This window comes from Peromyscus eremicus, chromosome 1 (assembly GCF_949786415.1).
Source record: "Peromyscus eremicus chromosome 1, PerEre_H2_v1, whole genome shotgun sequence".
Taxonomy (NCBI): domain Eukaryota; kingdom Metazoa; phylum Chordata; class Mammalia; order Rodentia; family Cricetidae; genus Peromyscus; species Peromyscus eremicus.
In genome coordinates this window covers 116,371,526-116,384,672 of record NC_081416.1, presented here as the reverse complement: position 1 = coordinate 116,384,672, position 13,147 = coordinate 116,371,526, and the positions used below count along the sequence as shown (strand labels likewise).

The 13,147-nt window shown below is 39.6% G+C and overlaps 1 protein-coding gene across 1 annotated transcript in view; it reads right to left on the bottom strand.

Moving 5' to 3' along the window:
- Positions 1-13,147, bottom strand: part of Hdgfl3 (HDGF like 3) — a 47,835-nt gene that overhangs the window by 2,447 nt on the left and 32,241 nt on the right. Inside the window, exons 3-5 of the mRNA XM_059272174.1 lie at positions 12,133-12,271; positions 11,504-11,659; positions 6,383-6,529 (exon numbers count right to left, since the gene is read on the bottom strand). Of these exons, the coding sequence (XP_059128157.1) occupies positions 6,383-6,529; positions 11,504-11,659; positions 12,133-12,271 (442 nt within the window). The remainder of the gene's footprint in view (positions 1-6,382; positions 6,530-11,503; positions 11,660-12,132; positions 12,272-13,147) is intronic.

Genomic DNA, 13,147 nt, shown 5'->3' with positions numbered 1-13,147 from the left:
CTGAAAAAGTCAATGTCTGGAAATTGACTTATTTATTAATAAATGAAAATACTAGACATATGATTATACTCACAGATACTTAGGAGGACTCTCTTCCTTTGGAAGGAGGAAGATACCCAAATAATAAGAAATTGTTAATCAATCAAAGAAACCTTCAACAGTATATTTTATTAATATAATGTAAAAGGCACTAAATTCTATGTTTATGTGGCAGGAAATTCCTTTAACAGCTCTATTCACATTAAAGAATATTTTGAAGCAGATCCACAGTAGTCTCAGAGGACTGTCAATGCACTGAAGAGGTGATGCCACCAATGTGACTTCAGGAACACACCTCTATTTTTAAATAAGGCACTGTCAAACGGTGCTTGTGGAGCAACTGCAGAGTCTCTGACTTTTAAATGTCTGTGATGACTACTGTACTCACTTCTAGTCATTTCTAATTCAGAACTACCGGGATCTATGCTGGACATAGGACTCTAGGTATCTGCCAGGCCTGATACTTCTCTACCTAAAGAGGCAATGTGGTGCTCATGCTTTGTGGTCATCTTTTGTATGTTGCATGGATATGCTGACATCTGGAGGATCCAGATTCTACCTTGAGGTATTTTAATGGGAGGCACACTGAAAGGCTTTACAGGGCAGCAAAGTTAATGGATACCCAAAATACGGCAGGCAGAAGCCAAAAGGATTTTTTCATGGAGTACCATTTTTAAGTGAAAAAAACTGATGTTAAGATTTGGATATTTGGTGAGTTGAGCAGTAAGATGAAAGTCAAAATTACAGTGAGACTCCATCTCATCCCAGTAGGGACGGCTATCTCTCATCAAGAAAACAAACAACAAATGCGGCTGAGGATGCAGGTGGAAAATGGAACCCTAACACAGTGTTGGGGAAACAAACTGGCAGAGCTACTATGCAATCTGTATGCAGGGTTTTCAAAAGACTAAAAGTAAGGGCTGGGAGATGCTCCGTGAGGAAAGTGCTTGCTGCTCAAGCACGAGGGCCTGAGTCCGGATCATATATACCACTCCTGAAGAATCAAAGCATACAGTAGAGGTCCTGTACACCCATGTTTACTGTGACACTTACTCACAACAGTTCAGTTATGGAATCATGCTAGGTGCTTATGAAAGGATAAGGAAAACTTGATACACACACACACACACACACACACACACACACCACACACATACATACACACACACACACACACACACACACACACACACACACGAGTTTTAGTCATAGAATGAAACTGCTGTTTGAAGGAAAATGACTGGAACACAATGATTTAAGTAAGACTTAGAAAAACAAATAAAACTTTTAAAAAACCATATACAGATTCTAGATTTAATATAGGAAAGGGATAAGCTGGATGTGGGAGGGGACCAGGCCTGGGTAAATATAATAATAGTATAAATGGATGAAAACTTCTTAATGAATCTGTGTAGTTATTATACACTAATAACAAGCTTTAGTATTGGCCACTTTGTAAAAAATATAGTGACTTACTAATTCATAGGAAAAATAGACAGTATTTGTTGCCAATGATAAAATTTGATTATTTTAGTGAAAATTATTATTTTAAATCCTCCATGTGACAGCTTCTTGACATTTAAAGACTTCTAAAAGATAGTGATATTTAGAGACATAATTAAAATATACTAAACAGATCAGCATTTGATAGTAACCAGTATTTCGAAACAAGTGAAAGCTGTGTGATATAGTCTAAGGGATTGTACTGAACCAAAACGTGAATAGCTCAGATCCTCTCCTAGTCAGCATCAGCTGTCAACTTGACACAGCCTAGTATCATCTAAGGGAGTCTCAACTGAGAGACCTCCCAGATCAGATCGTCTGTGGCCATGTTTGGGAGCAACTGTCTTGACTGACGATTGATGTGGTAGGGCCCAGCCCACTGTGGTCAGCATCATCCCTAGGCAGGTGGTCCTGGGCTGTGTAAGGAAGCTAGCTGACCACAAACCAGTGAGAGAGCCAGCGCATGAGCCAACAAACAGCATTCCTTCATGGTTTCCTCTTCAAGCTTCTGCCTTGCTTGAGTTCCTGCCCTGCCCTCCCTCAATGATGGATTGTGACCTGAAATGTCACAATAAATAAATCCTTTCCTCTTAAGTTGTTTTTGGTCAGTGTTTTTTATCACAGCAACAGAGTGAAACTAGACAGACTCCTAATGCAAGTACCTTTTAGGACACTACTCTTCACAAGATAAGAAATGAAAGAGCTACAAACAGGGAAGAAAGAAATCATCCCTATATGCACCTGACAATCCTATACTTAAAAATCTCAAAGTTTCACTAGAAAATCCTTAGACCAGATAAACATTAATTAGCAGGATGCAAAAACAACATACCCAAATCAGAAAACTTGTTATACACTGATAAAGAGTTTGTGTAGAATCAGAGAAAACCATCTTATTTATTTGTAATAGCACTAGGAAAAGTAAAATGCCCAGAAATAACTCTAAGCAAGGAGATGTAAGACCTTCACAATGACAACTTAAAGACACCAAAAAAAGAAATTGGGAACCAGGAGATGGAAGGGTTCTAAGCTCATGGACTGGCAGAATCAGTATTGTGAAAATGGTTACATTACTGAAAGTGATATACATATCAATACAATTCCCACCCAAACACCAACAACACTGTTCAATGAATTACAAAACACAATCCTAAAATACAGCTGGAAATGCAAAGGACCTCCACGAGCCACAGTGATTCCAAACAGAAAGAACAGTGCTGGAAGGATCAAAAGACCTGATCTTCAATTATACTGCAGAGCTACACAAACTGTGTGGTCTCAGCACCGAAACAGATATGAAGTCCAATGGAATAGATAGAAGACAGAGGACCTGGAAATAAAGCCACCACATCACAGCCACCCAATCTTTATTTCTGTCAAAACATATATTAGGAGAAAACTGCCTTTTCAATAAATAGTTCTAGGAAAACTGGATATACGCCTGTAGGAGAATGAAACTAAATCTGTATCTCACCCTTTATAAAAATAAATTCAAAATTGGATCAAAGATTTTTATGTAAGACCTAGTAATTTGAAAATGTTAGAGAAAAAAAAGCACATAAGGTTGAGAGGAGAAAGTGGTGTTAAGGAAAAGGGGAGGAACTGGAGGGGAAGAAATAGGAAGTGTGTTTGATCAAAACACATTATACATATGTCTGAAATTCTCAACACTTTCTTTAACCTAAAAAAAGTGAAGGAAAGCATAGGCAAAGTATTTCCAAACACAGCAATGGTTACATTCTGACTTTCTGAAGGCGTTAACAGCATGAGAAATCGTCCCAAGGACTGATGGACGGGATCACAGGAAACTACAAAGTGAAGGAAGAACTCAGGAAGGTGGGCGGAACGCCAGAGTGGGAAAAAGTCTTGGCCAAGTATGCATTTCCCGGGGGTTAGTATCTAGAATATATGAGAAACTGCAAAAACTGAACACTAAAAAGATACAATTAATAAATTAACATCCTTTGGATTCTATATCCCCTCCCCCTCCCGCAGACTGAGCTCCCTGTCCTCAACCTCCTGTACTGTAGTCCAGCTGAATTCAATTCTCTGCCCTCTGTGTGCCCGCACAGCTCAATCTGCCTGGAGCAAACACAGTCGTTCCCACTGCTTACTTCAAATTCATGCCCACCAGCCCCAAGTGGGTCCTGCTGCCTTAACAATCACCTTCATTTCTCAAGTCCATTCACTCTCCTAGTCTTCTAAGTGACTATTTTAAACCTCTTCCTCTCTTTTGGAACTTCAGCACTTTTTCCTGCACCCCCTCAAGTGATGACCCTGTTTCCTTAGAAAACAGAAGTGACTACACAAGACTTTTTCTTAAGCTCTCCTCCCAGGTACCCATTTCTCTGTATTTGTGTCTAATAGTCCCTCACGATGTGTACTCATCTCATAGTTTCCTTTGATAATTCATCTACTGAACCATTCTTGAAGACTGTGCATCAAGAAAAAAGGTCCTTTGACATTCTATCCCAGCTCGTGATTACTGCATATTTAAAAATAAGTTTACTATGAGGTTATTGGCTTTATGAAATACCATCACTCATTAGAGAGCTACTATTAATTTCAAGGGTAATTGACCAAAGGCACATGAGTGAATCCAGGCAGAAACTCATACTCTGTGACAGATGATTCCAATAAGATGGCTAAAACAGTTATGCTTAAAGACAGAAAATACTAACCACACAAAGAAAAGTAAATAGCCAACTACATAAAATTAAGAAAGTATTTTTTTAAAGCAAAAGAAAGTGAACTGATAAGACAGAAACATTAAACAGTATTGTACAGCATAAGCAAAGTCCTATAAATGAGTAAGAAAAAAGCCTAAAGGGAAAATAGGCAAAACCCTGGAAATGTGTATCGTGAAGAAACATGGCCAGTTGACACACATAAAAAGAAGCTTCTCACTGACCATACTGCATTGATTATTTTAGAGCAATATGTTGTCAAAAATCCAAGTCAGATGACACCAAGATAACTTTGGGGCTTTAACACACTATTGGCACTGTCGGTCTGAGCATAAACTGGGCAACTCCTCCCGAAAGTGACTTGGTCCAACTGAATGCCATAAACTTGTACTTCAGCATCTTCAGTTCTAGTTGCATACTAAGAAAACTTGAGTATGCGCATTAGCAGACAAAATGCTTACAGCAATATAGTTCTAAACTACTCAAAACTGGAAACAGGCCAAATATCCATTAACAGCAGACTGAATATACATATAAATTGTGGCAATATTCACATTCCATTATATATGCTATATAAACTGACAATTATACAGCACTGAAAAAGAATAAGGGCTGCCAAGATGGCTTGGAGAGTAAAGGTATCCAAGATCTGAGCTGGATCCCCAGGATTCATGTCAGAGTACAGATTCTTGAAAGTTGTCCTGGAACCTCCATACATGCACCACAGCAAGCTGTGACATTCCCCTACCCCCAAGTAATAACTTTTTTTAATTAAAAAAAATCAAGTCTGCTGCTATATATAAACAAATGAATGAACCTTAAAAACACAGTAGTGAGTAAAGTCATCATTAAAAAATATTCATAAACAAGCCAAACTGAACAATGTTAATAAAAATGGAATAGGAACTTTTGTTCGTTTGTTTTGTTTTTTGAGACAGGGTTTCTCACTGTAGCCCCCTGGCTGTCCTGGAACTCACTATGTAGACCAGGCTGCCTCAAATTCAGAGGCCAGAGAGTGCTGGGATCAGAGGTGAGCGCCACCATGTCTGGTGAATGTGGGAACTTTTAAGGAAGCATACCATGATAGATTGATGAAGGAGAGCTCTAGGAGACAGGGGAAGCAGAAGAGAATAGTGACTGGTAAGAAGAGTCAGGAGGAGAAAGTGCCTAATGGCATTAAACGCTGCAAGAGAGGGTGGCAGGCCAAGTGTGGGGATGCACCCTGCAGACCCAGCATTCAGGAGGCTGAGGCCTTGAGGCCATGAGTTTGAGGCCAGCCTGAGCTACACAGTGAGTACTAGGCCAGACAGGGGTGCACACAAGACCCTGTCTCAAAAACTGAGTGGAAGGGGAGGAGGAGGAGGAGGAGGAGGAGGAGGAGGAGGAGGAGGAGGAGGAGGAGGAGGTTGAGGCAGGCTACCCGAGTGACAGGAGTGAGAGAACAGCTGCAAGCGTCCTCCAGAGTAATGCCAGCTGACTAGATGAAGAGAGGAGAGGCTGAGAGGCAGCCAGGACTGTGAGCACGGAAGAAGAGCTACAGAGTCAGCTAAGAGAGGACAGCAGTGTGCTTCCCAGCTTTAACCATTCATCCCTCATTCAATCAACTGCAGGCTGCCAGTCAATCCTGTTAGGCTAGTGTGCACCGCTCAAGTCTTAGCCCTCACAGGTTATTATCTGAACACAACTGGTCTACAGAGAAAAAAAGCTATGGGAAATGCCCAGGTACACAAATGACCTTTACTACCACTTCTACAAAGGTGGCCCTGCCTCTAATGCTAGTCAACAGAAGTTAACAAGAGTCAGTAAGGAAACCTGTTTCTGTAGGTCTTTTCAGTATCAGTACTGAAATATAACTTGAATACTAGTATTATATTTGCATATGCCATTGACTTTGTGATAAAAAAAACCAGAACTGTTAAATTTCAATTTCAATAATTTGCAAACTACTTTAAAATACTCAGAAGTTGCTAAAGTAGTTTGAAAAATAATACATATTCAGAGCTCCAATGTCCCAGGAAGGTATAATGTCCACATGGCTCTCTTCTGTCCTCGGACTAACCCCCTGACCACTCACTCGGGCTCTGTGAATGCTGACTTCCCGAGGGAAGTCGTCTAGGTGACCAGGGATAAGGAAACCATCAGCACGTCCTCACCCCTTCCCCGGCTTTCTGCAAGTCTGAAGTCGCGTTCCTGGTGTCACTGCCGGCGTCTCCGCCCTCCGAGCTGCTTTTGTTTTCCTCTTCTTTGCAGTCTTTCTCATCCTCATCTCCGGGAGATCTCCGGGACTGTTTAGAAGACTTCTAAACGTTTAGACAAGTCAGAGATTAGAGTCAAAAGCAGGGCTCCAACTGCACAACTGTAAGGAAAGAGGTGCAGAAGGAGCTGGTTTGCATGTAGTCTATGTGCTCGATGTAGCACACACAGGGAACACATTCAGTGTGCTAAGGCTGGGCTAGGTCATTTTACTTCTTGCAAGAAGTGTGATATTAAAAACTGGACTATACAGATACCCACAGCATGACTAAATACGACTAGGTGAGTACCTACAACCTTAGGAGACCTTTAGAACTGAAAGCCACGTTATCGTAATAGAAACCAAGTTCCGGAGAATCGAGGTGAACTTTCCAAGACAACACATGGCATTCAAGGTAGAATGTCTCTGCAGCTGTTTGGCTAGGGACATACACAGAAAGACCCTGACAAAGCTTCTGTATCGCAGCATGACACAAGCAATTTAATCTTTAAACTATGGGTAATTACTTAAACATCAAGAGTATACTGACGAACCAGTCCATTGTCTTTGCTATCTTGCATTTGAAATCAAATTATAGTTTGCAACAAAAGTTGCTTGGCAGAATAGTACTAAAGTTAGAAAAAGATGGCTTCAATTATGTGTCTTATTTATAATGGTGAGATGTATCATTTTTAACATTTCCTTTTAAAAGACTTTTTTGAATTTTTTAGAACTAGATGTACTTATTGTGCACGAGTATGTATTTGTATGGGTGCATGCACCTACAAGGGCATGTTTGGAAGTCAGAGAACATCCTGTGGGAACCCATTCTCTCCTTCCATCATGTGGTTCCTGAGTCTAACTCAGGTCATCAGGCTTGGTGGCAAGTGCCGTCACCAACTGAGTCTCATGATGACTGCTCTTAGGTTTTTGTTTTTTTGTTTTTTTTTTTTTTGTTTTTTTGGTTTTTTTTAAGTAAAAAACAAGTTTAATTCCAAGCATATAAACAATAAACAATGACCACTAGGCAGAAAACACAAAAGCTAAGCTGTTTGTTCACATGCAGTCCTTTTAACATATTTGGAACTTGACCAGCTTGCCCATCTATCTATTAAATCCATATTTCTCTTAAGACCAACCTGGGGTACATAAAGCAGTTTCTCTAGGGAAAAAGGAAGAAGGGGAGAGGGGAAATATTTTTTAGTCAACCTTCAAGTACTTTAAAAACAAAAACTAAGGTAAATTGACTAAACCAAATCATTTTTCTTGGCCTTCCAGTAATGAATTAGCAAACTGGGGCCCCCTCATAAATCAGTTCTTAAAAATTATTTTATTTGTGTGTGTGTGTGTGTGTGTGTGTGTGTGTCTGGCTCTCTACGAGGACAATAAGTGCTTTTAACTTCTGATCCATCTCTCCAGCCTCTTACACACATAATCCACTTTTTTAAATGCAGAGATTGGCTGGTGAGATGGCTCAGTGGTTAAAAGAGCTTACTTACAGAGGATCTGGGTTGAGTTCCCAGCACTGATATGGTGGCTAACAACCACTCATAACTCCAGTTCCAGGGAATCCAATGTCCCATTCTGGTCTCTGCAGGCAATACACACACACACACACACATACACACACACATTTAAAATACAAAGAGAAAGATCTTCTAGTTACATAACAGAACACATAATTAGACTGCTTCTATTTTACTTGATTAAAACTACCAACCTCACTTAAAACGTTAATTTAAAATGTTATCATTTTTACCTATTAGATTAAAAACAGATTCATTTACAAAGTTTGGAGCATGTTCAGTTAATGACATATGACAGTATAAAAGTAACTTTTTCATTTTAGTAGACATTATGTATCATTTGAAACGTGCTAACTGCATTTAACAGTCCTGACCTGACAGGTGACAGAGGAGCTTGTGACCCTTCTATCTCCCGAGGGGAGGGCTGGGGTTACAGACATTCACCCTCCTGTACAGAACCCTAATATACACAAAACGCCTGTGCAGGGCATGACACAAATACCAAGTCTCATACCAATGGGAACCAGGGCACTACTCGATTTGTACTAATGAGTGATGACATTTAGTATCTCAGCAGCAAATCTGGGTGCCAAACTAACTTTGTAAAGCTCTTCAGATCATTACTCCTCTAAGTTTCTTTTAAAATGGTGTTTATCATGTTTTATCAGTAAGGTACTGAATTGGTTTTATGCCTAATTGTTGCTTTGTTATCTAAAATTCTTGCTCTTTTAGCTTCTTTTCTAGTTTAATTTGTTGTAAGGATCTGATAAGCCTTAACTGTAGATCCTTTGCATATAGAGTACTTTGAATCTACACTTTTCCAGTATCTGCTAGTGCTTCCTTAACATTAATCAGCTATATACTTGCTGTTAAAAGATACGTAATTTTCCTCAGATCTGCTGTACTTTGGCTTCTTATTTTGATTATTGAGTTTTTTCCACTCACAGGCCAATGAAATTCGGTAAGTAGAGGAGATGTGAGATAATCCCTTTACCTGACTGGGATGTTACAGAAGGTTTTCAGGTGCAAAGGCAGACTACTCAACTTGAAGAGACATGCACTATATTCAGCACCAAGAAAACACTGGGAATCCAGAGAGTAGCAGGGTATAGTAGAAAGTAGTTCTCCAAGTATCATTTCCACATGAGCAGACTTATAAACTAGATCCCCCACCCTTTCCTGAAGTTCTGAAACAGCAGTTCTGGGGGCCTTAAGGCATGCCAACAGCATTTCACAGGACTCTATGTGACATTAACAGTAAAAAGCTACAGTCTGACTGGGCTTTTTGGCTCATACCTGTAATCAAATCTTTTGGGAGTTTGAGGCAGGAAGAATACCATGAGTTCAAGTCTAGTCTGGCACATAAATTGAGTTTCAGGCTAGTCTGGATTACAGAGATAGACCCTCTACAAGGAAACAAACAAACAAATACACACAGCCCACTCCAACACACAAATGTCTACGAAAAGTTAGAATTCTGGGCTGGGTAGTAGCTCAGGTGGTAGAATAGTTACCTCGTATGCACAAGGACTTGAGTTGACTTCCTAACATGGTACAAAGCCAGCAACGGTAAAAAATTAAACAGTTCTTACTGGTTCATTCTATTGAATTAAAATGAAATAATCCTTTAACCAGACACACTTCAGCCCTCACCTTCCCTGCTGTAAAGTGTTGACTCTGTCCTAACTCTGAGTCTCAGTCCTGTTGATCTCTGAAACATGCAAGGAAATAGTGACAGGGAAAGGGAACATGTCCACTGTGAAAAGTGTCTGAAGCCATGTGTAGCTTTCACATAATTTAGGGTTACAAACACATTCCATACAAACGCAGCAGGCAATCAATTAAGTAAAAATAACTCAAATGAATGTTTAAGTGAAACCCAAATGCTAACAGAAATTCAGCCTAAAAATAACGGCAATGGAAGAAACAGTCTGAGAGGGGAAATTCTTATTTTTTTTAATAATTTGTAAACTTTAGCCCATCAAAGGCAATCATTTTTGTTTGCTTATTGTGTCACATGTGTGTATGTGTGTGCACATGTGTCCGACTCCTCCTCCTCTTTCCCTCCCACTATTTTCCCCTCCAAGTGCTTTTGTTTGTGCCTTTTTTTAATTTAACACCCACTGCATTCATGTAGTGCTTCCTGTATGTATATGGAACATAAATGGCCTCAAAGGTCCTGAATCTACCTTATATTTTTAGGTAGGGTCTCTTACTGAACCCGGAGTTCCCTGATTGGGCCAGACAGGCTGATTAGCAAGCCCCTTCAAGGGACCATCCTGTCTCACCTATCCTGCTGGCTCAGGGGTTACAGACACACGGCCCAGACTTCAGGTGGCTGCCAGGTTATCTTAAACTTGGTTCTCATGTGTGTGCAGTAAGCATTTTACCTACTGAACCATCTCTTCGGCCCTCGCAATCATGTTAGCAATCAATAAGGGTATATAGTGAATAATATAACTGGGTACATAGGAAGTAACAATGAATGGATACAATTTTACCTATGTGTTAGTAGGTGGATTTTAGCAACTGCCAAAGTAAAATCTTAATAGTCTGAGAAGCTCTTGGTACTTGTTTTCTCAGGTGTCTCTGAGAGTATATACAGCCAATAAATACAAGAATTGAAATAGAAATACTTTCAAGTACTCAATCATGTGACAGACTCTACTGAATCCTGAACCAATCTTAGGTCTTCAAGGATCCATTTATCTTGCTTTCAGTTTCTAAAAGACAAAAAGTTTTCATAAATCTCAAGGTTTTTCTGACTGCATATCTAAAATACTGTATAAAAAAACCTAGTCTTTCCATTTGTAAATCTACCATCATGTCATTGCTGCTACATTTGGAATAAAACCCAAACTCAATTATACAGCTTACAAGTCTGCACTGTGTAGCATTGACCTGTCTACCTGTGCCGAGTCAGGTGCAGTCAGATGTTCTAGGCAAGCACTTTGCTAAGAACTATACCTCCTCAGTTCTCCTGCTGTTCCTCTCCTTCTGTCACACACACGGCTCCCTCCCCCACCCTTCGATCAAGTCTTAGCAGAAACTTCACCTTCGCTTCCCAACTCTGGGTTTTTTTGGTCTCATTCACTTCCTTCTTAACTCCTTTCACAATCTACAATTATTTATTATTTACTTGTTTATTGTACCCCCTCTCCCTTTTTATGGAGTCGGGAGTCCTCACTCCTGCTCACCCAGTTCAACTCAGTGTCTGGAGCAGCTTACCTGTATGCTTAGCTTTCCTCCTTCAACTAAGCATGTAGTACTTTCAGGGCACAGCCTTGAAGAGTCAGGAGTGACTCCCCTAACACCTCAGGCTTTCTGCCTTTCTCTCTGGTATACAACTGCCTCTAAAGTTTGTAGTGTGTGTGTGTGGGGGTGGGGTGGGGTGGAGGGCAGGGCTGAATCACATGCTTTAGACAAGCACTTTGCCAAGGAACTAGACCTCCCACCCAATCTTCAGCCTTTAGTGAGTATGAACCATTAGCAGCGGGAGGGAGGTTTTCAGTGACCTTTGAAGTGTAGGACTTTTTCCGTTTTGCGCCTCCTTTCTCATTCTTCCTTTTGCCTTTTCCATCTTCTACTCTGTCTCCTTCTTCCTCACTGCTCGCATCTGCAGTATTTCCACCTTCTCCCTCAGTTTCTGAAGAGCTCTGTTGCTGAATTGTCTAAGGAAAAAAATCAGCCAATTACATTTTGAAAAAGAACAAGAACACAAATTGTGGAAACAATCACTCTGTTTAAATTTCAAAGACTTTGGCCTGCTTTTAACTTTTTCAAAATACAGGACTATGACAGCCAGGCATAGTGGCACACATCTCTAATTCCAGCTACTTGGGAGGCTGAGGTAGGAGGGTTGCTTGTAGCCAAGAATTAGAAGCTAACCTCAGTAGCATGTGAAATCCTGATTCAATTAATGAACCAAATGGCTGTCAAAGTCAATTTTTCAACGGCCACTTAACTCAGACTCTTCCGGGCAGGAGTTGGTACTTAATAAAAAACTGCTGCTAGAGCCAAAGAAGAACTCTGCCTTCAAATGAATGGAAGGCAAATACTAGCATGAAGGACATTTTACAAAGATGCACAAGAGTTAAAAGCAAGGGATAAGAGTACAACAAGAGACTGTGGTGCAAACTATTACCTGGTACCCAGTAAATTTCACTCCTGGGTTATTTTCAATTTCCCATAATCCTTCATTAAATCCTTTCCGTTTGTTTGACTTTCCAAACTTGTCTTTGTATTCCTTATATGGGAAAAGGTCTTTAGGACCTAGAAATGCACTGCAGAGATAGATCAGAAATAGAACTGATATGCTGACTTTCAAATACAAGGTATTTTAAATATCAGGATCAAATATGATGTCAGAGCACATTACAATAAACATATTTAAAGTATATATAAACCCAGTGGGTTAAGCACATATCACAAGATGCTTTAGAAACATATTTCAAAGCAATAAAAATGGATATCTGAGTATATAAAGCCAGGAACTCTGGGCTGTCCAATTTGACTTTACATTAATATTACCAATATGAGTTGTTTAAAACTGATTTCTAGTTACCCAGGTAGAACTAGAGCTATTTACTTTGATTGCTTCAATTATCATTTCAAACTAGTATTTATGTTAATCTTACTGTAGGTAAGGGTTTGTGAGATTTAGAATAGGAATTTAAATGATTTAATTCCATATAGTACTTTAGAATAGTCAGTCAATATTATTTCTGTAAACTGAGTAAAAGGGGGAAGAGAACAACCCAGAAGTAGCAAAGTAAATAGAATCGTATCTAATTTAAATCTTTCTTAACTAAATTAATTGTAAGCATTAAAAAGTAGTTAAATTCTGTAGCTAACAGACTGGGGCACTCTAAACAGAATCTTTAGCATCATTATTTGTGATCTTAATCTAGTGTGTGAAACTACTGAGGCTCACTTTGGCTGACATCCTTGAGACATTTCAAATTAAAGTCTATGTACCTATTAATTTAACAAATACCAGTTAAACACCTACACCGTGTCAGGTGTTGTTGCAAGGGTATTGAGAATTTCACAGAGAATAAGGTACAGCCATTGCCGCCTTCAGGAAGCACAGTGCTAAAAGTGGTGTTGACAGTAGAACAATTAAAATGGTAAATGAAACACATATTTCTTGTATTCAA